Consider the following 27912-nt stretch of genomic DNA (forward strand, 5'->3'; position numbering starts at 1 on the left):
TTAAATTTTTTTTTTATTGTAATATATTTTGAAATACAGTAGAATTGATTTCTGTGATCAAAGCTGAATTTCCTGCATCGTTACTTCAGTCTTCAGTGTCACATGATTCTTCAGAAATCATTCATAAACATTAAAAATCCTAATTATTTCAACTTTTGACCAATAGTGTATATGGTCACAAATACTCAGAATGGCACATACATTTAAGCTGATGACATTAAAATGAATGAAAATTACAAATTTTAGGCAAAAAAATAGAAAATAATTAACAGGATTCCCAACTTTCGAAATGAAATTCCATGACATTTCCAGTCATTCAAATCATTAAATAAATTACAAATAATTATATTAGATAATTAAAAATATTTTTGCCTTTCCAAAACAGTAGATAAAATATTTTTGAGCCAAGTATATCTACAAAAAAATAAAAAATAAAATAATAATAAAAAATAAAATGATCATGCTTTTTTTTTACCAGTAACAGTTTGAAAATTCCAGGATTCTGTGTGATGTAAAAACATGTGAAAACCAAAAATGACAGTATTTTCATGTGCATCTGTAGAAATACAGGCAAATAACTGAACATTCAATGAAACTTTATTTCCTTATGTGAAACAGTGAGAAAAACAATCGCAATATACAAAAAGATACATCACAGAATATGATCAAGATTTCTTTGGCTATTTTACCCGTTCTGATAAGGCACATCTACATGTAAACAACAGGCATTACACACAAAGAAACGGAAAAAGAACAAAAAATGAAACACAAATAGTTCATAGTGATCGTAAAGTGGCACAGTTATAGTGAAATTCTCATATTTCGCATCTAAAAAGCATCTTGGCATTTGCTATTAGAGTAAAAACAGAGTGGAATAATGTAGAATTTGGCTTTATGACATTTAAATTTTTCAAGTTTGCATGTGACTATTTCCATTCTGTGAAGAGGCAGAAAATGATTTTAAAATTGAAGTGGTTATATAGTGTGTAATATTTTTTTTTGCATATTACCACTTGAAATTGGAAAAAAACCCTGCTTCTTCGTCTGTTGACATACTGACACCTAGTGGTTAGAACAGGTCTTTACACAAGTGATGCTAGCATACAATATAGTAAACAATATTTGCAAGTGATCATTTATATTCACGGTTCAAAATGTATTTTTTAACAGCTGTATGGCTCTGAAACAGATTTATACTCATCATGCATTCCTTAAATGAATCCTGGATTCTGGTAAACACTGGATAAAAAATGTTTCCTTTAACAAAAGCGTGATAAAATCAACATGTGGTCAAGATAATGGCAAATATTTGAAATAGAAAAACAGGAATGCCCTCCATATTTCAACATTTAGTGCAAACAGATTAAACAGAAGAAGCCCTTTACCCTCCATTTCAGATGAAAGGCCAAATTATGATAATAGACAGAATATAAAACTGAATTCATGACTACATACTTGAATAGTAGATAGTGGTATAAGATATAATGTTGATTCATATACTGATATAAATGCATGTCCTACAATATCTTAATTTAAATATATATATAGCAGAAAATTACACATTTAAAGGGACGGTTCACCCAAAAATGACAATTCTGTCATCATTTACTCACCTCTTCCAAACCTGTATGTATTTCTTTTAGCTGTTGAACACAAAAGAAGATATTTTGAAGAATGTTGGTAACCAAACAGCTGACGGTACCCATTGACTTCTATAGTATTTTTTCCCTACTATGAAAGTCAGTGGCTACCGCGAGTGAACAACAAAATCTTCCAAATTTCTTCTTTTATGTTCAACAGAAGTTCGAAACGACTTGAGGGCGAGTAAATGATTGCAGAATTTGGCCGAACTGTCTCTTTAGGTTTTAAAAAGTGATTGTAAACGAGTAAATTCGCTTCCAAGAAACATTCCCAAAGGACTCCACACAGAGAGAGCTGGGACAATAAATCGACGTAATTATTCTGCATCGATTTTGACATTTGCATCGTGATTCTAAGCTCAGAATCGATTCCAGAGAGAATCACGATGCGTTCCAATAATCTCAGAATCGATCCACGAATCGCGATGCATTGATTTTTTGCCCCAGCTCTAATAAAGAGCATGCAAGTATAAATGTAATACAACATGTCGAGAGTGTCCACGATTAATCCCAGGCACAGAGCGTGCCGAAAGCCCACCGCAGTCGGCGTAAAGCGCTCAGATGTTGGTCAGGACGTCGCTGGTAGTGAGGCTCACCGACACCAGACCTGCAAGATCGTTGTTCTGCCGGTTTGCTTTGTCCCGCAGGTGAAGCGTGTGAAGCTGCTGCAGGTCGGACAGATCGCCGCTCAGGACCGCCTGACCCATGAACGAGTCCTTCAGAAGGTTCTTGTTGTAGATCTGATTGACAAAGAGAGTAAGAGGCAGATTAGCAGCGTTGGGGAAAGTTACTTTTAAAAGCAATGCATTACAATATTGCGCTACTTCCTAAAAAAGTACTCTATTTACACTTAACTACATATTAAATACATAAATGATATTTGTCTTATTTAACATAATGCAGGTTTGTATAATACTCGAGTTTGCATTTGACTGTTTTTATTGATTTTGAGGAACACTGAATGTGTTTTTGAGTAAATGCATGTTCATATTTAGTCTAGATGTACAGTAAGATCATGTTCACATGTTTACTCCTGATTTCTCTCAACATGGCAACATCAGAGCTGTCAGTCAATACGTGAGAAACAATGTAACTGGTGATACTTATTTGAAAAACTAACTTAGATATTTCCTTCTAAATTGAAAAGTAATTTGTTACTTTACTAGTTACTTAAAAAAAGTAATCTGATTATTGAATCCAACTCTGCAGATTACAGGAGGAACACAACAGCCATTCCTAATGATTCCTGAAAGACCGGCACCTGAATGCGGATCGGCTCCTTCTGCTTCTTCCTGTAGAACACAGCCTTCACATCAAAGTCCGGGTTCCGTGTGTTTTTGTGCACCACAGAGCGAACCTTCTCTCCCTCACAGCTGATGATGACGTACGGATCAGACGCTGAAACAACGGGAAGATTCAGTCCATCAAAAACAGCAAAACTGACTCACTGAAACATATCAGATCTAAATGCACTTATTTTCAACATGTTGGTCTCATTAAAAAATTCTTTACAAAGAATGCATAAAGGTTTTTACATTTTTAAAAAGTTTTTTTTTTTTTTTTTTTCGGTTTCTCCAATGTCCAGAAACATACAGATACAGTCTCAAACACACATTAGGGGGAAAAAAGGGGAAGAAAAACACTTAAAATTTTTTTTAAAAATATTTCAATCATAACAGGAAGGAAAGTAATTATACCCAGTAGAGGAGGTTATTAACATAATGCTAAAGAAGTGTCCAAATCTTCTAAAAGTCGTTAGACTTTTGATGTGTGTCGTAACTGAGTTTCTCAAGCGGGAGTAATGCAGATATTTGAGACATCCACAGAGAGTCCAATAGATAATTAATACAATTCCAGAGAGAAACGGAATTGCAACTTAAGGAGCTCTTGTAGAAATGTATGTATTTGTGTCCAAAAAGGATACGTTTTTTAAAGTTATCATTTTTTTTAAATAACCACTTTTGTTTTTAAATAGAATTACTAAAAATAGTATTAAAAATACTAAAGTGTTTGTTTGTTTTTGCTGTCATGTGACAAGCACGTCAACAGGAAATGACATCACAGGGGTCATTTCCTTCAGAAATCACATTTGATTTCTGAAGATCATGTGACACTGAAGACTGGTGAAAATTCAGCTGCGCATCACAGAAATAAATTACAGTTTAACAGCTATTTACATAGAAAATAGCTATTTTAAACGGTAATAATATTTCACTTTTTTACTGTATATTAAATGTAATCTTAGCTAGCACAAGACATTAAAATATCTTACTAACCCTAAACTCGGTAGTTTACACTACCCAAATATATTACACAAATACATGCAAGTTGTCAGAAAAATATTTATTATTTTACTTGGTGATTATAACACTTTTAGGAGTCATTACAAAATGGTTGTAAATGTTTTAAATATTTTTCAAAAATATATAATACTTATATAACGCTTCAATAGAAAAAAAAATGCTTGATGTTCAAAAACATAATGACTGTGTTATAACAAGCACTATTATAATAATAACAACAACAACAACAACAACGATTACATTCCTAAAGATTTGGCCATTGCAAATCTTGAAATAGATTTTTTTAATTTCCATTTTATAACCTCAGATGTCTTACGAGTATCATGAACATGTCAGATCAGATTGTTAGTGAAAACTAGCTGAGATGTCAGTCTGTTCACAATGATCATAAGTGATCCTGCAGCACAAAAGCAGTCATAAGCAACACAGGTATATTTGTAGCAATAGCCAACAAAATTATTGATTTTTCTTTTATGCCAAAAATCATTAGGATATTAAGTAAAGATCATGTTCCATGAAGATATTTTGTAAATTTCTTACCGTAAACATATCAAAACTTCATTTTTGATTAGTAATATGCATTGCTAAGAACTTCATTTGAACAACTTTAAAGGTGATTTTCTCAATATTTAGATTTTTTGCACCCTCAGATTCCAGATTTTCAAATAGTTGCATCTCAGCCAAATATTGTCCGATCCTAACAAACCATACATCAATGGAAAGATGATTTATTCAGCTCTCAGATTACGTATAAATCTCAATTTCAGAAAATTGACCCTTATGACTGGTTTTGTGGTCCAGGATCACATATCTGGTAGATACTGTTCTCCAGAGTATTTCTGTGAGGGGTTTGTTGTGTAAAGAAACACAGAGAACACTACATTACTCACCTCCATCTGAGTCCTGAGCCTGGAGTCCATCTGCTCTGTGGACATGCACCTGTGTGACCAGCTTGGGATACCCACAACACCCCGTCCAGCAGGTATGGGGCGGCTCGTCTGTCGTCAGCTCCCTAAACACCACACAGTCTGCATCAATACATCCATAATCCATGACGCAGAGAAAAGACTACTGTATAATATATAGTGCTGGCAAACGTTTAATCGAATCCAAAATAAAAGTTTTTGCTTACATAATGTGTGTGTGTACTGTGTATATTTATTATGTACTGTATATATAAATACACACATGCATGTATATATTTAAGAAAAATGTGTTTATGTTTACATATTAAATATATAATATGTGTCCCTGGAGCACAAAAGCAGTCATAAGCAGCACAGGTATATTTGTAGCAATAGTCAACAATACATTGTATGGGTCAAAATTATACATTTTTCTTTAATGCCAAAAATCATTAGGATATTAAGTAAAGATCATGTTCCATGAAGATATTTTGTAAATTTCTTACCGTAAATATCAAAACGTAACTTTTGATTAGTAATATGCATTGCAAAGAACTTAATTTGAACAACTTTAAAGGTGATTTTCTCAATATTTAGATTTTTTTGCACCCTCAGATTCCAGATTTTCAAATAGTTGCATCTCAGCCAAATATTGTCCTATCCTAACAAACCATACATCAATGGAAAGATTATTTATTCAGATTTCAGATGATGTATAAATCTCAGTTCTGAAAAATTGACACTTAAGACTGGTTTTGTGGTCCAGGGTCACATATATTATGTAAACAAAGACTTTTTTGGATTTGATTAATCGTTTGACAGCACTAATAATATATATTTCTGATGTATTACTTGCAGGCGGCAGGTACATCTGTGAAGATGCGCAACAGGAAGTCTTCCTGCAGGTCGGGGTCAAAGGTCGTGGGAATGACAACATAGCGGCCCTCCTTCAGGTCCTTGCGCAGAAACACGCTGCGGGAGTTAATGTAGATGGAGCTGCCCACTGTTTTCTGGATGGAGTGCATGCGGTACGTCCGGTTGAGCTCCACCTGTCAGAAAACACGTCTCACTTAAACCATATGCTGAATGAACACTTGTTTCTTATTAATTTTGTGCGCTTATTGATCTGTTCTGCTGGATCACGTCACACTTTCTTACAAAACGTGTGCATTTTTTTGCTTTTGACAATTATTTTTAAGGTAAAGGAGTATTGTATTTTCACTTAATCAGCAGAAAAGCACCACAAACACATGATTCCTGTCTGAATTTGAGCCAGATTACAACAGTTTGTTCAATTCTCAGCCTATTTTCACACGTATTAATGATTAATGAACACATTATTACATGTCATGTCACAGATAGAAACCCTAAAACACAATATTTGAGATGTTAACTGATATATACAGGCTGCAAAAAAAAAAAACAAGGCTTTAACGGTACTCATCATGTTTATTATTAAGGGGAAATTGGTTATTTTTGCATTTTTCTGGGCCAGAAATATTTGATCTGGATATACATACACACACACACATACATACATGTATATAGATAGATATAGATATAGATATAGTTCTTTGATGTTAAATAAAATATTTTAACAATTTTCAACTCCTTTGCAGATTGTGAGCTATTTTATAATAATATACTTCTTTTTGTCATTAAAGATAGATATAAAGCCAAATAGAAATATTAAGTTCTATCGTTCAGAGTACATTTTGTTATAGTTATTAAGTTTGAATACTTCTTTTTGTCATCAAAACCGAATCTTTTGACATTTGACTGCTTTTTTATTTTCATAAGTGCATCTTCAGTCTTATTTGGAGAAGAACAACTCTTTTTTTTTTTTTTTTTAAAGATTGGTTTGTGTGTGTAATGCACATACTTTTTGGATGTCAAAGCCGATGGCCACATTTTCTCCTTTGCCGTCTTTAGATCGAACTCTCTTGTCCTGCTGCTGTAGGCAGATCAGAACCTCGTCCTCTGGCTTCGTCACATCGAACACATACTGAAGAACACAGAAACACTCTTCAGCACACCTCTACACAAAATACACACACACACACACACACACACACACACACACACACACCTGTGGGTTCTGCAGGAACGTGGCTTTGTGGTTGATGCAGCCTCCTGATCGGTTCTTTAAAGGGTCGTCATGGCGACACCAGGAGCCCCGCATCACTTCCTCGTCCCAGGTCTTGTGGATGCTCAGGTACGACGTGTTAATCAAGCGGCACAGAATCAGGTCTGTGAAATACTTGCAGAAATCCTCAAAATCCATCCTGGGAAGATAAATGGACAGAAGCAGGACGGAAAAGAACGATCATCAGTAACAAATCAAAACTGTAGAGTTTTAAGAGGAGTTGAGTTCACGAGTTGATTCTGAAGTAAAAGATTTCAGTCAGATGTACTTCACATGCATGTAATTCAGCTTTAGCTAGACAGACAGATATTTGCAAAGGGAGGATGATGTAGTTTTGCAATGAAGAATTAATTAACTGCTTTAACAAAAAAAAAAAAAAAAAAAAGTGTTTAATGCTGTACTGACAAACTGAAAATGCAAAATTATTTTGTGTGATAATCATCAGAATGTCACAGATAGAAACCCTAAAACACATTTTTTGAGATATTAACAGATACAAACAGGTTGCACAATGATGAGACAATTGGCAATACATATTTTATTATTAAGTGTAAACTGATTATTTTTGCATTTTTCTGAGCTATGAAATATATTGTATTTGATGGCAATATTTCTTTGTTAAATAGGTTTTCTGATTGCCCTTCACAATTTCAATGCAATTCTTAAAACAGAGCAAAAGCAGTGCAGAATCTCACCAGAACTCGCCATCATCTTCCACAGTCACTCCCAACCTCTCTCGCTCACTCTTACTCACTCTCTTCCACTCCTCTGAGCTACAGACAAAAGAAGAAAAAAATATTAAGTGCTTTAATTCAATTTCTACTGTAAAAAAAATTATACAAATTATATATAAATAAAATACATACACACACATAAATATACACCAATATATATGCACACACACACACGTATTATATATTACACTCATATACATATATATAAACCAAAATGCGTTCATATTTTACCAATGACTCTGGTGACTGAAAATGTGTCTGACACCACTTACTCTTTTGATCTCACATTAATTTATTTTCAAAAAAATATTTTAATTAAAAAAAAAAAAAAAAAAAAAAACAACTCATAAGATTTAAGAGCTTTATTGTCATATGTACTAGTACAAGGAAATTCTTACTTTGTTTAGTCCTCACGAGAATGACAGGGTAGAAGGGGAACAAACATAACTTACTAGGATGATACAAATTATATAAAATATACAGTAAAGTATAAACCAGAAAGAATAATAAAAATAAATAATAATAGCAAAAAAAAGAAAATAAAGAAAAAGAGAAAGGAAAATACAATAAAGAAACAAATACAAGAAATATACAATATTAAAAAAGCAACAATTAAGTTACCTTCAACCAAAGATAAAATTCATTAAAATACCTATAATTGTCCCACTCAAATTCTAATGCATTTAGTAAAATCCAAATGCTTCATGACCCTGCACATCAATACTGATTATTTGAATGAATTTGCCACATTAGCATCATAAAAATATGTAAATTAAAAATATATTATTTGCATGTAATTATAAGGTCTTTACTCAACAAGTGTTCTTTGGTTGAAAAACCCTCCTCAAACATTAAAATGTGTTTTTCACTCCAAAAACCCTGCAATGTGAACACGACTATAATCTCAAAGATAACAGACAAAGCATGCAAAAAAAAAAAGATGTACTGCATGATGCTGAAACATGACACTTGATGCTGAGTTTGTCCTCCAGTAGGTGGCAGTATGACCACAAAAATACATTCAGCAGCATTTAAAAGTCACAATCTGTTTTGAAACAAAGCACTGCTGTGTCCGCACAGCTTTGCCATTTCCTGTTTTTTCCATAGCATCCTATTTTTTTTTTTTTACACGAGGGAGTCATACATCATGCACATTAACTTTTACACTTTAATCCTTTTTTTTATGAAGCATGTTTAGCTCGCAATCATTTCTCTTCCTAAATGTTTAGCACATTCACTGGATTTGTTAGCATTAGGCGAATGTTGTCCAGCAATCGAGAAAGTTGTTTACATGATCACTTGAAGTGCTTCTGTGCCCTAAATCAAACTATTTACATCAGGGAAAGGCTGGGGAAAACTTCAGTGTAAAATAAGGCCAAGTTTTCTTTCATCGCACAAACAGCGCAATAAATAATAACACTGCAAACCTACGTAGGAGCATCATGCACTAATGTGACCCTGCACCACAAAACCAGTCATAAGGGTCGCTTTTTTAAAATTGAGATTTATACATCTGCAAGCTGAAATAAATTAGACCATTGATGCATGGTTTGTTAGGATCGGACGATTTTTGGTCGAGATGCAACTATTTGAAAATCTGATTAAGCAAAAAATCTAAATATTAAGAAAATCACCTTTAAAGTTGTCCAAATGAAGTTCTTAGCAATGCATATTACTAATCAATAATGAAGTTTTGATATATTTACGGTAGGAAATTTACTAAATATCTTAATGATTTTTGGCATAAAAAGAAAAAAATTATAATTTTGACCCATGCAATGTATTGTTGGCTATTGCTACAAATACTGTATACCTGCGGTACTCATGACTGCTTTTGTGCTCCAGGGTCGCACACAGTCTCCTTTACAAACCACACACTCGACAGTAACGCTAAACAGCTTCCAGATGTTCACAAACCTGTCGCTCCACGGTCCGTTCCACTCTCTCTGACCCCACGGGTTCCTCATGCGGATCATGGAGAGCTTCTCTGATTTGAAGAACGCCAGCAGGCCGGTGCCCAGACGCACTTTACGCACATCAGTCACCGCATACGCGTGACCTTTGACCAGACCGCAGTCTAAACGGGCTTCCATATCCGCCTGACTCATGGCCTATGGAAAAGAATCCAAATATGAAAACATGAGGCTGGGACACGACACATTATTGCATGAAGCACAAATGCATGCGAGGCTCACTCTGATGGAGCAGCTGATCAGGCCTCCTCTGTTGTGGACCTTCAGCACGCGCTCGAACAGCTGATTTCTGGCCTCCTCCTCCTGGAGGAACTTCTCCTCCAGCAGATCCATGGGCTCAGATACTCCACCAGTGAAATCCACAAGAGCGTCGGCCGTGTTCCCGCCATCCAAAGCCTCATAACATCCACATAACCTGATAAATGACAGACACAGAGGAATGAACCAGTTCAGTGAAGGACAGCTTGAATGCATGTTCATATATATATATATTCAAAACAAATATATGAATACATAGGTACAATTGTAGTCATGAAACAAATCAGATGTGCTCCATCTACAAACACACATATATACACATACATACATATATATATATATATATTAGAGGTCGACGGATTCATCGGTTTTGCCGATTAATCGGCACCGATAGTTGATTGCCACAACCATCTTTAAGCATGACTGTTGAAATTAAATGGTAACATTTAACAATAAAAGTCCATTCGTAGCATTAATGAAAACTGTAGAAGTATTGTTCCTTGTTAGAGTGTTTTCATTTCAACATTCACTATTAGCTACTAATAGGCTATATTTTTACATTTTAAAGTTTCTTCTTTTAACATTAGCAAATTATGAAATAACTTTAATGATCAATATAGTAAATAATATTAATATTTGTATTCATTTACAAAGTATGGTTCAGTACTGTTGGTGTTTTTTTTTTTTTAAATAGTAAAGCACTAGCTCTCTTTCAGTATCCATTTTGAAAACTATCGGTTGATTAATCGGTATCGGCCAGTGTGGTCCAACCTAGCTATCGGTAAAATCCACTATCGGTCGACCTCTAATAAATAAATAAATATATATATATATATATATATATACACACACACACTTATACAAAGACTTCAAAAGCAAAAACCTCTAAGCACGTCAGATTTTTTTCTTCTTTTTTTTTTTTTTTTTTTTTTTTTTAATTAGGCTCCTATGAAAATATCATTGGACATTTTTGAAAATAAGGCATTCAATAACTGACTAATAACCTTTTCTTTGCCATTAAAGTGAAATTACTAAACCTAAACATGATTTAAAAAAAAAAATTCTCATGACTTTGTTTTTAAAATATAGATTTATATTTTTTTAAGTTGTCTTTTTATTGTTGATGTTGGTAAAAAAATATATCATTTATTTATAATATGTTGATTTGGTGCTGTAATCATTATTCTTACTATTATTGAATTTTGTGCTGTAATAAACATTTTAAGAAATGTTTAAAGAAATGTTTCTCATAACTTTGCACTTAAAATACAGTTTTTTAAATTTTTTAAGTTGTCTTTTTATTATTGATGTTGGTGAAACATATATAATTTATTTATATGTCGATTTGGTGCTGTAATATATGTTTCAAGAAATATTTATTTATTTATCAATCATCAATGATGAAAACAGCTTTTTCTGCTTAATATTTGTGTGTAAACTATGCTAATATATTCTCAGGATACTTTGATTTGTTTTGAAATAGAAATCTTTTTAAATTACATAAATCTTTTTACATTTAACATAAATGTTTAACATAAAAAGTTAATGCATCCTTGTGGAATAAAAGTTTTTTACCCCAGTATGTATTAAATATTAAGCAGCAAAAACTGTTTTCAACATTGATGATAATAAATGCTTCAAGAGCACCAAATCAGCATATTTCACATTCATTTTTTAGGCATGTTTTATTCTGTTTCTATTGGTTGTGGTATTTACTTGGCATAGGCTTTTCCACCAGTGCACTCCAGAACTCATTACTGTCGTTAGAGTGGCAGTAGATGAGGTTCCCGTTTGCGGTTGGCAGTCGGTCATCAATAACAACATCCACCCATTCTCCAAAACGCCAGAACCGAAAGTGAAAAATCCCAGCATAGCTCTCCGGCTTCTGCTTGTCCCATTCCTGGTCCTTCCAATCTGGGATAACCTGCGAACAGACAAAATACTGCTTTTTATAACTGGAGTCCACTAAACTCACACTGCCAGATCTATGGTGAAAAAAGGTGAATAAATGCATGGAATTATAGGAGCCTTTGAGTAAATCATATCAAAAAGCTCAAGAACATGCTTAATCCAAACATAAAAAAAAAAGAAAATAAGAAATAAATTTGATGAAATATTTGTTTTGCATAAATTAACCCTATTTAAAGCAATGTTATTTTACTATTAAATATAATTATTATATCAGTATTAGTATTTTAATTTTAAAATTTTCAATTTTAGTACTTCAACATTTTAATTAGTTGCCAAGGTAACAGTTATAATTTTCCTTTTTAGGTTTTTATAATATTTATATTTTGTTTCAACTTTATTTAAATGAGCCAAAACAAATTTCAATAGCATTAGATTTATTTTTACTTAACAACACAGATTTTTAGGACCCTTAATTTTTGTTTATTTTCATGACAGTCCCTCAATTCAAAATACTGTAATGCTAAAAACAGAGTCTATAATAATAATAATACTCAAACTAAGTGAAGAATATATAAATCATAGAGGTATTTGTTGTACTGCATGTACACTGATTAAAAAAAATTCATTGCAATACATTTTTATTATATTTGGATGTTTACTGCATAACAATGTAATGTAAATATTCAGACAAAAAATAATATATAGTAATAATAAAAATAATGAATGACTGACTGAATTAATAAATGAATGAACAAATGAACAATAAATAAATGAAAGGCATTTGCTAATGGGAATGTGGGGATCAAATAAAATAAAATAGCAGTATTATCAATCAGATGCATATTTAATAATAATAAAAATCCCTGCCAAAAAAAAAAAAAAAAAAATTTCCTAAGAGTTTTTTTTTTTTTTTCCAGCAGTAAGCATCTGTTGCCTAGTGCTGCAACACGTCAAACTCTAGCAGCGAATCCCCGGTCTGTTCGCTCCTCCTCCTGCTCTCAAAACTCATCCAGAGGCTCAGAGCTCTGAGCGGCAAAATCAATAAAGTCCCCAGCTAACCAGGCTTTTTGCCCCGCGGGGCCACGGAGGCGGGTGGAGCGGCGGCGTGGAAAGTGAAGTCTGAGAGAGGAGAGAGTTTATTCAGTCGCGCACAGAGAGCACAAGCGCACCGATCCTCCCTGCACTCCGAGACGATCCGCTCATGGCTTCAGAAACAGAGCTGAGCTTCAGCGAGGACCAGCAGCTGGCGGAGGTGATGCGTCTGAGGGTGCAGTCGCTGCAGCAGAAGGGTCAGAAGCGGCAGGACGGAGAGCGGCTTCTGCTGCCGCACGAGTCCGTCTACCGGCTGGACTTCAGCGACCAGGACCTGAGCTTCCTCCGCTGGAACGTCAGCCTGCGAGGAACCGGACGCTTCACCGTCACCGGCATCTGCCAGCTCTGGACGCCCGATCTGACCAACCTGATGACCAGGCAGCTGCTGGAGCCTATCGGCCAGTTCTGGAGGAACGCCGGGGATCCCGAGGACTCGCCCATCAAGTGTCTGGAGGCGGATATCCAGGAGTTCGGAGAGAGGATCGCGGAGCTGGCCAAGGTGCGGAAAGTCATGTACTTTCTGTTCGCTTTCAAGGAGGGAGCGACCAAAGAGAAAATCTCCTGCTCTTTGACCTTCAACAAAAACAATTAAGAGATCCAATCCCTCCATGCATCGCATCCTAAAACCCCAGACAGGTTAGATGCTCTCTGTGCTGGTCAAAAACCTTTTTATTTTCACCAGTTGATCATAAAAACTTAGCTTATTATCCTGCCGTTTAGAAAAGCAACACTTTAGAACGATTGTAAGTGCATGCATTTTGTCTGGTGCTTCTGTAATCTGTAATGATGCTTCTAGACGGATGAATAAAATCAGTTTTATCAATCATTTAGTTTCTGTATGTGAATGTTTCGATTTTGAGCACTGGAAGGTCAACAGTCTCGACCAGCGTCCGGCTCGAACCACAACACAACACGACCGGATCGATATCGGGAATTAATCGAAACCTCTTTGTTTTCACCAATCAAATTATTATGCACATGCATTTTGGTGAATATGTAATCCAGTGCAGTTCTGATGCTTCTAGACAGATGAATGAAATCAGTTTTATCAATCATACGGTTTCTGTATGTGAATGTTTTGGAAGGTCAACAGTCTCGACCGGCATCCGGCTCGAACCACAACACGACCGGATCGATATCGGGAATCAATCGAAGTGCCCTGCTTTCGAGCAAACGCCACGCATTAGTTCTGGGAAATCTGACTCACTGATTCTTTCCAACAGTTTGTTACAATTAACTGGTTCAAAAAGCCAATTCATCCGTTTGTTTGCGCCATCAAGTGTTTCCATTATAGATCTGGTGACATGTTAGGTTGTATTAGTTGTATGAGACATACAAGTTGTTAAAGAATCACTCTAACTGATTCAGTTCAGTCTGTGAGCAAGTTCATTAAAAGAATCAACTCAAAAGAACAATTCTGACACATAAAGCTATCAAAAAACTTCTCTGACAGGCACATTCAAATTATGTGAATATATGTATGCATAAATTTCCCACATTATCTAAGAAAACTCCCCCCCCCCAGGTATGAACATCTATTACTCCATTTCAAATAGATTTTTACTGCGATTTCACTTTTTAAAGAATTATTTGTGTTAAATAATAAAATGAAGTACTTGCATAACATTTCAGCTTGTCAACACAGCAAGCACAAACTATTTAATTACACAATTTTATATTTCATGCAGTAATGAAAAGTTTTTTTAATAAATAAACTAAAACATTTGTTAATAAACAATCAGAAATAAAATATATTACATTGATATTATATATTATTTACTACTATATCTTTATATAAACTGCACAACAATCTATTGAAAAAAAAAAAAAAACATTGTAAATACATGTAAATAAAGCAATTTAGCAGTATTATCAATCAGATGCATATTTAAATAATCCAAAAAATAAAATAAAATCCAACAAAAAAAACTTGCCCTATGCTGCAACACAGACTATTATTTGATATATCATAAAGTACTGAAAAAATTTTTTTTTTTTAAATCACTGACAGACTATAAATTACAAAAAAAAAAAATTAAATAAAAGAAAATATAAATATTTCATGAAAATTTTGAAAATTTGCCTTTAAGTTGAAATTTTTAATGAAGTTAATAGGATATAAAAAATAAAATAAAAATAGTAATATTAAAAAAAAGAAAAGACTACTAAATTACTAAAGCTTAAACTAAAATTAATTATACTTCATTTTCAGGTGACATTTGAGGTATAATTCTATGGTAAATTTGGGTAATTTAAGGTGTAATCATATAAACAAGTACTGAGTAATATACCAATTAATTAAATTGACTTAATTTCAGGCCAGGGTTAGGATTAGGGTTTGGTTTAGAGTTAGTTGCATGTAATTGTTATTTATTAAGTACATGCCATGTGTAACAAGGTCACAGTGAATAAGTGTTACCCCACAATTATAAATATATTTTAAAACTACATTTATAAAAGCTAATTCATAATGATGAAAAAAACAATAACAAAACAACACTTTACTTAAAGCCTTTATGTGTAATGCATTATAAAAGTTGTTTTAATGCATTCATTATGCACCTTATAATGCACTGTACAATCTCGTTAACAATCGTAACCACAGTTAATACATTATAACACTTATCAATTCTATGCATGTTAAATTCGGTTATAATTATTTACAACAAGATATAATGTATTACAACACACATTATGAATAATTATACTGCATGATATACCCTTTATAATGCAAAGGCTTTAAGTAACAATTTAATTACATTTCTTTTTTTCACAGAGCTTGTTGCAAAGCATTCTGCGATTGTGTTCTCTATTAAGCACAGATGTGATGCTGCATTAATAAAATGGCCAAAATGAGGTCTTAAATGGCAGCGCAAGTTTGCACCCTACTTTTAAGACCATGCTGTCAAGGTAGGCAGCTCACTATGTGAGAGTGTGTGTCCAGACGAGATCTGTGCGTGTGTCTTCAGGGGGATGCATCACAGGACAGTAATTAGACCTCAGGAGGGAGATGAGTGTACAGCGGTGTGACAGCGACAGGCGCTTTAATGAGAGTTACGTGGAGCGACACGGACGGATGACGTACGACTGTAAGCTCACGAGTGAACGGAAGTGTGTTAAAAAAAACTCTTTCCATGCACTCAGATCTGGAAATGTGTTACACAGGGAAACAAACAGAAGTCGTCCCGTGGGAGGCCATGTTTGCCCACGATTGCGCGTCGTGTGTGGACACAAATGAAAATATGATAACCCCAAGTCTCCAATTAGTCACATCTGATTCTCTCGAAACTAGACTCGTCCTAATAACGCACCGTTTGCTCGGTAAGCACATCCCAAGGCTTTGTCTGGAAGGATTACAGTGCACCTGTAATGAGGAATCGCCGGACCTGGTGTATAAATAATAGCAATCAAATATTCAGAGGTAGAGATTTTATACAAAATAAAAATTTGTGTATTTCACACGGTGTTCGATGATTTGTCAATGACACAAAAATGGCTTGTGATTGTTTTGGAAACATTATGTTGTTATTATTAATTAACTAAAACTTATACAAAATTGCTTTGGCAAAATAATACAAAGCTGAAAAAAATAAAATAGAATAAAATATATATATATATATATATATATATATATATATATATATATATATTCTATATATTCCTATTTTCATTTAAGTACTAAGAAAAAGACTAAAACACAAAAATTAAAGACACATTGAAAAAAAACCTAATAATAATAATAATAATAATACTAAATCTAAAGCTGAAATTAAAACGTATTAAAGTTAAATCAAAATATAAAAAAAACTAATAAAATACCAAAAGTGAAACAAAGTCAAATAGAAATATTAGAAAAATTATAAATTTAAAATAATATGAAACTACAAACCAATCAGTAATGTTTTTGTAAAGAAAATATTGTAAATAATTTTGAAATGTTTTTTAACATGACATTTGTTATTTGTTACAAAATGTGACATTCACACAGTGTCCAAAAATGGCTTGTGATTGTTTTGGAAACATTAACACAGTAACAATGTTGTTTTTGTCATCTAAAACTCACTAAAACTAATAAAAATTGTTTTGGCTAAATAAAACAAAGCTAATATAAAATAAAAGATTTGATGAAAGATAAAATAAAATAAAAATAGATTACAAAATGCAAAAACCAAGGCAATATTTCTTATTTTCATTTAAGTTTAAGTACTAAGAAAAAGACTAAAACACAAATAAAATCAAATAGAAATATTAAAAACTAGTAACAATACTAAAACTAAAGCTGAAATTAAAATGTATTAAATAGAAATATTAAAAAAATAATAACACTAAAATTTAAACTAGAATAAAATTAAAATTAAATAGAAGTATTAGAAAACTGATAAAAATACTGAAACTAAAATTAAATAAACTAAAATGGAAATACAAACCAATCAGAAATGTTTTGCATTGTTTACGAATTTGAGTTACGGCAGTATTTTCTGTAAAGATAATTTGCAGTATTTTTGTGAAGAAAATGTTGTATTTTTTTAAACAAAAAAAATATATCTTTTGTCAAGGAAAAATTGAACAAAAATATTTCTAACAAACAAAAACACATTGCTCAAAATACAAATATAGGCCTATATGGTGAAAATGTTGGCAAGGCAAGTAAAAATCCTGATCGTTGAGCCCTGATCTTTATAGACATCAAGAATATGGATCTTCTGGCATTTTGAGGGACTCTGTGCAGTCCAAGTTGAAAATGATGAAATCTTGAAATTACGATAAAACCAGCGTGTTTTGTGAAGATGTAATATTTTCCAGGCAGTGATAATTAACCCTGCGGGGGCCGAGCATTGATGACGTTTCACTATCAGTGCAGGTCTAGACTGAAGCAGAATGATTTCCCACAGCATAGACTCTATATGAGCGAAATCATTCTCACTAGACGCAATATTAACTTTCATCGACATTTAACCTAATTATTAACCAAACTAATGATAAGGAGGTGAGCCGCTGACGTCGCTGAGCAAGACAGATGAGAAAACCCTTACTCCAGTAATCACTATTACAGACAAAAGTTACTTTAGGAGTTATTTTAGGTGGTTAAATTGTAGTAGCCACCACTGTCATTATAACGAGAAATTAAAATAAAAGATTCACCAAGGGTTCTTGCATTCTGCCTGTGCTATATTGTTTAAATTTAAGTTTATTTGTTTTAAATGTTAAAATTATTTTAAAATTTAAAAATAAAATGTGGACTACAAACGAAACAAGTTACAGCTGTATTTTTATAAATAGAAATAAATATTGAAAATGAATAGGCCTAGTATTTTTTCTTAAAACGTCTCATAGTAATCAGTGTTTCAGACAAAATAACATAATTAGTTATTTTAGTTCCAGTTAAGGTGGTTAATTAGCATTAGCCATCACTGGCGTCAAAACAAGAAATTACATTTTTTTAACCAAAGCAACTCAGATTGCATTTAAAGGGGTGGTTGATTGCGATTTCATTTTTTTAACGTTAGTTAGTGTGTAATGTTGCTGTTTGTGCATAAACAATATCTGCATAGTTACGAAGCTGAAAGTTCAATGCAAACGGAGATATCGTCTTTTAAAATGATGGCAGTTTAATGCCTACAAAAACGGCTCGTAGGGACTACAACGAGTTATTTCCCAGGTTTGTGACATCACAAACCCTGATAAACCACACCCCCAGGAAGATGCAGCAAAGGGGGCGGGGCCATGCTGCGCTGCTTTAGAGAAGAGGAAGAGAAAACTAGGGGTGCACGTAAAAATCTATTCATATATGAATCGCGATTCTGTCTTCTAATGATTCTAATGGATTCATAAGTTTCGAAATCAGCTGTTTTAATACTGTTGCTCACGTCGCCCTGCTCTGCACACGCTCTGCATCTCTCTCTCATCATCAGCTCAGCTCCAACAATGAACTGTTCCATTTATACACTTATTTTCACACAGCTATGAGAAGCGTTATACATGGTACAGTACTGTATTAAAGCTTTAATCAGAATAAAACAGTAGCATTACTGTTTAGCATTAACAAATAACAGCGTATCTAAAAGTACGAGACAACAACAAACAAAGGCCTTTTTTTTTTTTTTAACGAAGCATTCACATGTTAGACTGCACCCCATAAACACAATCAAGCCTAGAAAAAAAACAGTCAACCACTCCTTTAAGATACACCTTTTATCAGCTCATGTATTTCCTGGGAAAAGACCTTGGCATTGCTCACATCATGCTCTATCTGTACAGTACCACAAAAGAGTTACAAACAGTGGTAACTAGGTAGAAGTTGAGTTGGTGAGCGCTAACGGCATGAGCTTACCTTCTGCCACAGAGCTTCTCTGGAGGCCAGACTGGAGCAGGCCGCCACAAACCAGCAGTTTCCCAGCTGCCCCTGGTGCAGGTCATGAGCGCTGATCCCGTTCACAAACAAGTGCGGGTCTTCACACAGCTCCTGTCAAACAGAGACAAAGAGATTCCTGTGATCACACACACACACACACACACACATTCTCCAGAGTCCAGTTACAGACCCGCAGGGCCATGTGTTTGTCACCTGTAATTAAACCGGACGTGTTTCTCTGCTCCTGGTTTAGTGTGTCACTGAGGCTCAAAGACTGCATAATGTTCATTTAATAAGCATTTAAAAGATTAGTTTAGTTCTCTCCTGAAATGCAACAAACATGGGGAAGCTGGTTTTTCTGGTTAAAAGTCAACATTCAAGATATTCAAAAAAAACAAAAAACGTTGAACTGATGAGCATCTCATATATTAATTAAATCATTATATTAAAGTCAACAAGCATTAAAATTGTTAACAGCTGACTTGTTTTTAAATGCATTCATTCATACAGCCTGGTGAAATTCTACAGTGAAATTGTTTTATTACAATGGCAATATTTTATATTTTGATCAATATTTTTATATGTAATAATATAACATCAATATTAATATATTGATTGTATTATAATATCAATTATGATTATTATTATTATTATTATATACAAATGTTAAATCAAAATATAAAATATTACCGTTGTAATAAATCAATTCCACTGTATTATTACAATAATTTTACATTTTAATTAATTTATAATAATAATATTGTATTACAATGCAAAAAAACATATCATGTTATAGCATAACCCAACTATGCAGCCCTACATAGTAAACATGGAGCTTTAAAACGCAAACAAACAAATGAACAAACAGAGAAGCAAAAAAAAAAAATGCAACCAAAAGAAAAAAAAATTTTTTTCCCCAAATGCTTCAGCCCTAAACGAGACACAGACACTGATTATTCTTTCTCCCTGCATAGCTTTACTCAACACAACCTCTAGTATTATTTCAGATGCTGAAGAAAACAACAGCTGCAGTGAGGAAGAGTTTCTTCATGTGACATTCATGAGTGAAGGCCTGATGTTCAACAAAACAGACTTCTGCTTCAGCAAACAGTTCAGTTCACAGGAGGTTTCTGGTGGGCGGAAGATTGCATTGCACTTGTTCAACTACATTGCACTCACATGCCTGAACAGAACACCGTCACTCATGATGGACGAGAAACAGGGAGTGTCCTGAATACATGAAGCAATGCTCCCTAAACGCAAACACGCTGCTCTGTGTGACCCGTTTAGTGGTGTTTACTACTGAGCATACTTAAGCATTAATCTTTGGGGTGTAATGCTTGTGTCTCTGAGTTTGCAGAAGGGAGGTGTGCTGTTACTGTACCGAGTGACCAAATGCACCATTTTCACCTGCCAAACAATCTACAGATGAAAATCATTGTGCAAACATGGTTACATTAGCCAATCGCTAGATGAAGCTGACAATCCATTCAAGCATTACTTAAAACCTCATGCATATTTAACTAGTTAATGGATCTTTAAGCCTTTAATGGATCTTTTAGGCTTGTTTTTGTGTAATGAGCTTAGTGGTGTGCGATATGACGATTTTTGATCGTGGACGATAAAAATGTCTCCACGATCTGCTTTTGAAGAAATATCGTAGTATCGTGCTACAGCGCACAGTCTATCAGCTGCAGTTCTTATTCCTCCGTCTCAATATACTGTACATTATTCGGATCTGCTTTAAAGCCTTGCGGTTAAATGTTTTATTCACGCGTTGGTCTGACGTGCGCTTTTTCTGAGGCCGTACACCCGAAGCGCGCGTGCTAAAGCCTGTCAAAAAGTTATCTTGTGCACTAATACTGTCAAAACACACAAGGTTTATGTATAGACTCCGTTGCTTATGTCTAAAATGAGTATTAGTAAACAGCTGAGAGTAAACGGATGCTTGCATGTATTAAAGGGGCAGTACTGAACATGCTGCCGACTGTCATTAAAGGGATAGTTCACCTTAAAATACAAACCTGTATTAATTTTTTTCTTGTGCTGAACACAAAAGAAGATATTTTGAAGAATGTGGGTAACCAAATAGTATCTGGTCCACATTGACTTTTGATAGAAGGAAAAAAAAAATACTATGGAATAAGTCACTGGGGACCAGCAAATGTTTGGTTTTCCACGTTCCTCAAAATAGCATTTATGTTCAGCAGAAGAAACTCATTCAGGTTTAAAGAAACTTTTGAGTGAGTAAATGATGGTATAAATATAAAACACTTTTTATTTTGGGGTTAATTATTCCTTCAATGTTAATAAAACACAGAGAAAAATCACTCACTACTCTTGACTGAAAAACGTCAATACAGTTGATTTAATAGGAATCAATCTATATAGTGTTTTATTTTTATATTTGTTGATTCAATTTCTCGAATGCTCCTGCTAAATACACCTATTGTACCTGAAAATAAAACACCGTTTTGTATATTACGTGTATTTGTAATGTGTATCTTTGTTCTCATTTTTTAATAACAAAGATAAAATAATGACAAAGATTTTTATCGTCGCCAACTTTGGCCTAAATATCCACCATTCTTTTTTAATATTTTTGTTACCTTGAAAGGTTTTGTCTTTATAATAGGGAAATTAGTTTGGCTGTAATGCTCAGACAACTTGCAAAATAGTAAAACCAACATGACAAAGAATCGTGATAAAATCGTGATTTTTCTTTAAAATATCGTGATATTAAATTTTTGCCATATCGCCCACCCCTAAATGAGCTTCAGCTTTCTTCAGAGAAAACACACATTTCATACAGTATATACATGACATTTGACTAAATGTAACTTTTTTCATTATTTTAAGACCTTCTGCTCTAAAGGCTTGTGCTTAAATTGTGCCTATTCATGAATTTCTGTGGACGTGGTTAAGGATGCTAATATTTCATGCAATCATATTCAGTGTGACTTGATAACACTATACACTATTGTTCAAAATACACGACAATAAAGACATTTATAACGTTACAAAAGATTTCTGTATCAAATAAAATTTTAAGTTTCTATTCATCTGTGATTCCTGAAAATTAAGAGTATTATTGTTGACGGTTTCCACAAAAATATTGTGCGGCACAACTGTTTTCAACATTGATAATAATCAGAAATGTTTGTTGAGCAGCAAATCAGCATATTAGAATGATTTCTGAAGATCATGTGACACTGAAGACTTGAGTAATGATGCTGAAAATACAGCTTTGATCACAGAAATAAATTATATTTGAACAGATATCCACATAGAAAACTGCTTTTTACATGCAATAATATTTCACTGTTTTTTACTGTATTTTTGATCAAATAAATGCAGCCTTCGTGAGCAGAAGAGACTATTTTAAAAAATATTCATGACTCCAGTTATGACAGCTGCAGGAAACCATTCCTGTACACAAACCTTTACTCATGCACATTTCTAAACAATAACTTTTATAATCTTTGGCTAAATATAATATGATCAAGTGTTCATTGTATGAAGAGGTTATTGTTTCAACTATAAACACATTTATCTGGCATGAGTTTAAATGCGTAACACGTGGTGTCCAGTTACACGATCTACGGCCAGAAGAGCCACACCTTTCATAAACACGCAGATCAGATACGATTAATGACAACGAGCAGGTTATTTAGGTGCTGGGTTTAGTCTAAGCAGCCATAATATCCACCTTCTACTGATTCAAGTGTATTAATGGTTACGAAAGGGCACTAATTATCAAGTCTTTGGATGAATCAGTGCTGTTTGCTAACTATTGCATACTGAATGTTAAATGTTCAAATTTATGAAATAAATTAGATTATAAAATAATTTGTTTTATTTAAGAACAAAATCGTTCATGTGTATAATTATCAGATTTATTAAATAAATTTGGTTTTAAATTATTTTATTTATTTAATAATAAAATAGGGTGATTCTTGAATTTTAAGTCTTTCAATCGTCAGATTTAGGAAATAAATTAAATGATAAAATGATTTGATTTACTCAATAATAAAATAGGGGGAAAAAACTATATCAGGTTACATAATTTAATCCTGAACATTAAGTGTTAAATTATCAAATTTATGAAATAAATTGACTACAAATTACATTTTACTTAATAATAAAATAGGGAAAATAGACCAATATAAAGTTTCAAACTGTAATCCTGAAATTCAAGTGTTCAATAATCAGATTTGTAAAAGAAATTGGATTTTAAAATAATAAAATGGGTAAAAGAGACCAATATCAAGTTTCAGTCCTAAACTTTAAAGGTTAAATTATCAAATTTATTAAATAAATGGGATTAAGAAATGAATAGATTTACTTAAAAATAAAATAGGGAAAATAGACCAGTACTTCAACCCTGAACGTTAAGTGTTAAATTATCAAAATAAATTTAATACAATAGGGAAAATAGACTAATATCAAGTTTCATATTGTATTAAATTTGTTTTATAATCAAATTTATTTTGATAATTTAACACTTAACGTTCAGAATTAAAGTATGAAACTTGACATTGGTCTATTTTATTTTTAAATAAATAAAATTATTTTATAATCAAATTTATTTATTCAGTTTAATGATCAAATTTATTAAAAAATTGGATTAGAAAATAAATTTAATAGAATAGGTAAAAGAGACTAATATCAATTTTCATACTATAATTCTGAAATTAATGTGTTAAATGTTCAGATTCATGAATTAAATTGGATTATAAAATAATTAGATTTATTCATTAATACAAATGGGAAAACAGGCCAACATTTTCAGACAAAACTAAGCTAGATTACAAACTAAACACAAACAGATTCACATTATTTGCATCTTAAAATCTGCAGTTGTTTCTTACCTTCGGCCTCTTCCAGGTGACTTTTCCGATGCGGTTTCCACGATAGAAGAGCGACTGGTCCACAGCGGGGAAGACGGGGTCTTCAAACAGAGTCCTGTTCTGCTGGCACTGTTTCCTCAGAGCTGAGAACTGCTGCTCTTCAAACGGCTTCAGCGACGAGAACATCCTGCGGTCTGGAGCCACACGCAGACAGAAGATCGTAATGAGCTGAGTGCTGGGATCGGTTTACTGCGACATCCCTTACTCTGCCTGATCGGTTCCGGCACAAGGGTGCGTTTTAAGAGGAAATAGCCTATGGTTGTAATTCAGAACAAGAACTGAGTTATGGCTGTCATTTATATCAGAGTAAAAAGCCTAATGTCGAAACACTGTTTTGGATGCGTTTCTCCAGCCACAGTTTGACATTAGTTCACCCAAAAATTAAAGTTTGCCCTCAGGCCATCCCAGATGTAGATGAGCTTGTTTCTTCATCAGATTTGGAGGAATATAGCATTGCATCAGTGTCTCTGCAGTGAATGGGTGCCGTCAGAATCCAAACATCACAATAATCCACAGCACTCCAGTCCATCAGTTAACATCTTAAGACAAAAGCTGAAACAAATCCAGCATTAAGATGTTTTTAACTTCAAACCTTTGCTTCCAGCTAAAATACAGGTCCATAATCCATAATATTGCTTTCTCCAGTGAAAAATTCATCTTGTCTGAATCAGAAGAGAAATTTGCACAGATCAAGCACCGTTTACAAGCCTAAACAGCTCTAAACAAATATGTGGCAGGATTTTGATGCGAGACAACAAAAGATGGACTTTTTCACTGAAGGAAGTGTTATTATGGATTATGGACTCGGATTTTAGCTTGAAGCAACAGTTTGATGTTAACAACGTCTTAATGCTGGATTTGTTTCAGCTTTTGTCTTCTCCAGATGTTAACTGATGGACTGGAGTGCTGTGGATTATTGTGATGTTTTTATCAGCTGCTTGGACTCTCATTCTGACGGCACCCATTCACTGCAGAGCATCCATTGCTGAGACACTGATGCAATGCTACATTTCTCCAAATCTCGGATGGCCTGACGGTGAGCACATTTTCAGCAAATGTTCATTTTTGGGTGAAATATTCCTTTAAGAATACACTGCAAAATGAACACACAAAACCCAGAAATTTGGAAATTCTGGTTGTCTTGTTTTGCTTAAAATAAAATGGCAAGCACTACAGGTAAACAGGGTAAAAATTTAATAGGAATAAAACTTATGCAAATGACACTGCAAAATAATCCCATGGCCTTCAAAAATACGTCTTGTAATTAAAATCTACAGACCATAAAATAAACACTTTAATATGTATTCTGGATGTTTTCTTTCCACTAGCCTGAAAAAAAACACTACATTGAAGCAAAATAGCACAAAATCTCAAAACTGACCAGTGCCTGAAAAGCACCGGCTTTGCCTGCAGTGTTTTGCCTTTAGAAAATAATACATGTTTGGAACGACACGGTGGGACTATTCCTCGTGTAAAACTGTTTAACATTCATGCTAAAAGCCACATGAGTGGTGAAACATGAGTCAGCATCACACTGTCAAACCAGAACATCCAAAAAGGGGAAAAAAATTCAGAAATTGTCTCTAAGCATCTGATAAACACGACTGGGCCCGCCTTTAGTTTACTGTGCACTTCTGCTTTCTGCTCTGGTGTTTATCACTCTTGACGGAGCACCAGAGGCCATCCTGCAGGATTTACAAATGGAAGACAAACCTCATTCACATCTGCACACAGCCGTAAAAGCATTACACACGACCGCGAGAGAGAAAAGATCGATACGGAGCTCAGATGAATCCGTTTAAGACACCAGACACCCATCCAGACCGGAATTACTGAACCACATCATCATTACACGGACAGTGCAAATGATCCCGGTTTCTGAAGACAAACACAATATAAACCCTTTCACAACACACAGACCTTCATTCTGTACTATCAGGATCACGAGAATGAGTCAGCAACGGTATTGTGTTTTTACACAGGGTGCGTCTTTAACTAGTCACATTTATTTGGGCAATTAGAAAGGCCTCAGAAATCATCTGGACACTCAAAGTGACTCATTGTCATTGCATTATAAAATAAAATATCATATGTCATCAGTGATCAAATCTCTTATTTCAAGGACTGAGGCAACTTAGGTTCACTTGATTATCCATAAATCATGATTTAAGCATAAAAGAGCATAAAATATGATTATGAGGATTTTGAGAAACATTTATTTTTCATCTCTCATGCAATGCATAATATGTTTTGAAACTGCAGAGCTTTGATCATAAAACTAAGCCTTTAAATATGATAAGACATATTACTGGAGATATGGAGACAACTGATTATTTGACTATTTATGTAAGTATCTGCTATACTGTTATAAAGATCTCATTGATTTATATTACAAGCAATAAAAACACATTTTTGGCCATATAAATATAAGCATCTGCACCAAAATGCATATTTTTGCTCAGTTTGGGCTTCTGAATAAAACGGAGCCGTTCTTTACTCCTTGAGCTCCATATTCTCACTATATCATACTATATGAGCCATAAAAGTATCAAATATGATACAACACATGAAACACACTTTTTAAAAATATATTTTGTCAAAAACTTCAATTCAAGTTCGATTTCACGTAAATTTTTAAGTGCCCTTTAAGCATCCAAACAATTTTGGGCCCATTGTAACTTGAACTAGTTTATATTTATTATTTATTTTATTGAATTTGTTTATATAATTTTTAATTGGTGGATCATTTTTAAGTGCGTTTAATACAAAATATTATATTAAAATATCAATTATTTTAATATAGTTATATATTTATTTAACATCTTAACACACACACACATATATATATATATATATATGAATGGGGAAAAAAAAAACCTTTATGCAGTCATAATCAAGTGTTTATGTACAGATTATACTTACTGTTAGAGGGACAATCCGTTTTGGACAGTATGTTTGGAATGTTTCACGTTCAATACAAAGTACTGAATATAACGTTACATTGTATCAAATGTACTCAAGCAAGGTTCCCGTATGTTTTGCAAATGTTTGTAACTATCGCAAATTTAAAACTAGATTGCACTCCCAAGACTTCATTCATGAGTTTTCCAGGTTTGGAAACCACAATTTAAAATAAATTCTTCATATGCAAATTAGTCCGAAATATAGAACCCTGTCAAATGTATCACTGCATGAGCTTCATTACAGACTGTTACAATGTAACTCCTCCCTTCTCAACGTTCCACACACACGCAAACAAACTCAAAACATGTCACAACAAAACACTAAACGCGTTCGAAACAGGTGAAAACACCGCGGATAGGTGCGTTTTTGGGTCTTTCTTTGAGTGAAGCCACAGGAACACCCCAGACACTCACAAACATTTGAAAAATACCCACTAAATATGATCTGTAATTATGCAATAACCTTAAATGCCGTCATTTACCTGCAAAACTCTTCCTGCTTGAGGATATTCAAATGAGGTATGAACAGATGATGTTTCTTATGAATTGCAGCTCCATACACACACATACACACGCATGTCCACAGGTTTCTCCTCAGTCCTCCAGAGACTGTGTGTTTGTGGCTATTTCCTCGTGTTTCATTTTCTCTGTGCTCTGAGGGAGGGAGGGGCCTTCACTGCTCTTGTGTGTGTGTGTGTGCGCGTGCGCGCGTGTGTGTGTGTGTG

General features: G+C 33.8%; 2 protein-coding genes across 2 annotated transcripts; one reads left to right on the top strand and one right to left on the bottom strand.

Annotated features, from left to right (window-relative positions):
• Positions 1–579: 579 nt before the first annotated feature.
• Positions 580–27869, bottom strand: capn5a (calpain 5a). Its single transcript, XM_058751974.1, has 14 exons — positions 27670–27869; positions 24186–24358; positions 19294–19425; positions 11681–11883; positions 11214–11219; positions 9924–10116; positions 9646–9839; positions 7690–7767; positions 6938–7133; positions 6731–6853; positions 5701–5897; positions 4834–4955; positions 2902–3038; positions 580–2380 (listed from the first exon to the last, which is right to left on the bottom strand). The coding sequence occupies exons 2-14, from the start codon at positions 24348–24350 to the stop codon at positions 2198–2200; spliced, it is 1929 nt and encodes a 642-aa protein (XP_058607957.1). The 5' UTR covers positions 24351–24358; positions 27670–27869; the 3' UTR covers positions 580–2197.
• ompa (olfactory marker protein a) lies at positions 12819–13619 on the top strand. Its single transcript, XM_058751973.1, has one exon. The coding sequence runs from the start codon at positions 13072–13074 to the stop codon at positions 13552–13554; it is 483 nt and encodes a 160-aa protein (XP_058607956.1). The 5' UTR covers positions 12819–13071; the 3' UTR covers positions 13555–13619.
• Positions 27870–27912: the final 43 nt, after the last annotated feature.

This window comes from Onychostoma macrolepis, chromosome 18 (assembly GCF_012432095.1).
Source record: "Onychostoma macrolepis isolate SWU-2019 chromosome 18, ASM1243209v1, whole genome shotgun sequence".
Taxonomy (NCBI): Eukaryota; Metazoa; Chordata; class Actinopteri; order Cypriniformes; family Cyprinidae; genus Onychostoma; species Onychostoma macrolepis.

What these genes read in the sequence shown, in the direction of transcription:
- capn5a (XM_058751974.1), bottom strand. Translation starts at nt 24,350, where the DNA reads ATGTTCTCGTCGCTGAAGCCGTTTGAAGAGCAGCAGTTCTCAGCTCTG. An exon ending in AACGGACCGTGGAGCGACAG is followed by an intron (nt 7,768 to 9,645) that starts GTTTGTGAACAT and finishes TTTTGTCTGTAG; the next exon opens with CTCAGAGGAGTGGAAGAGAG. An exon ending in TCGGCTTTGACATCCAAAAA is followed by an intron (nt 5,898 to 6,730) that starts GTATGTGCATTA and finishes GTTTTCTGACAG; the next exon opens with GTGGAGCTCAACCGGACGTA.
- ompa (XM_058751973.1), top strand. Translation starts at nt 13,072, where the DNA reads ATGGCTTCAGAAACAGAGCTGAGCTTCAGCGAGGACCAGCAGCTGGCG.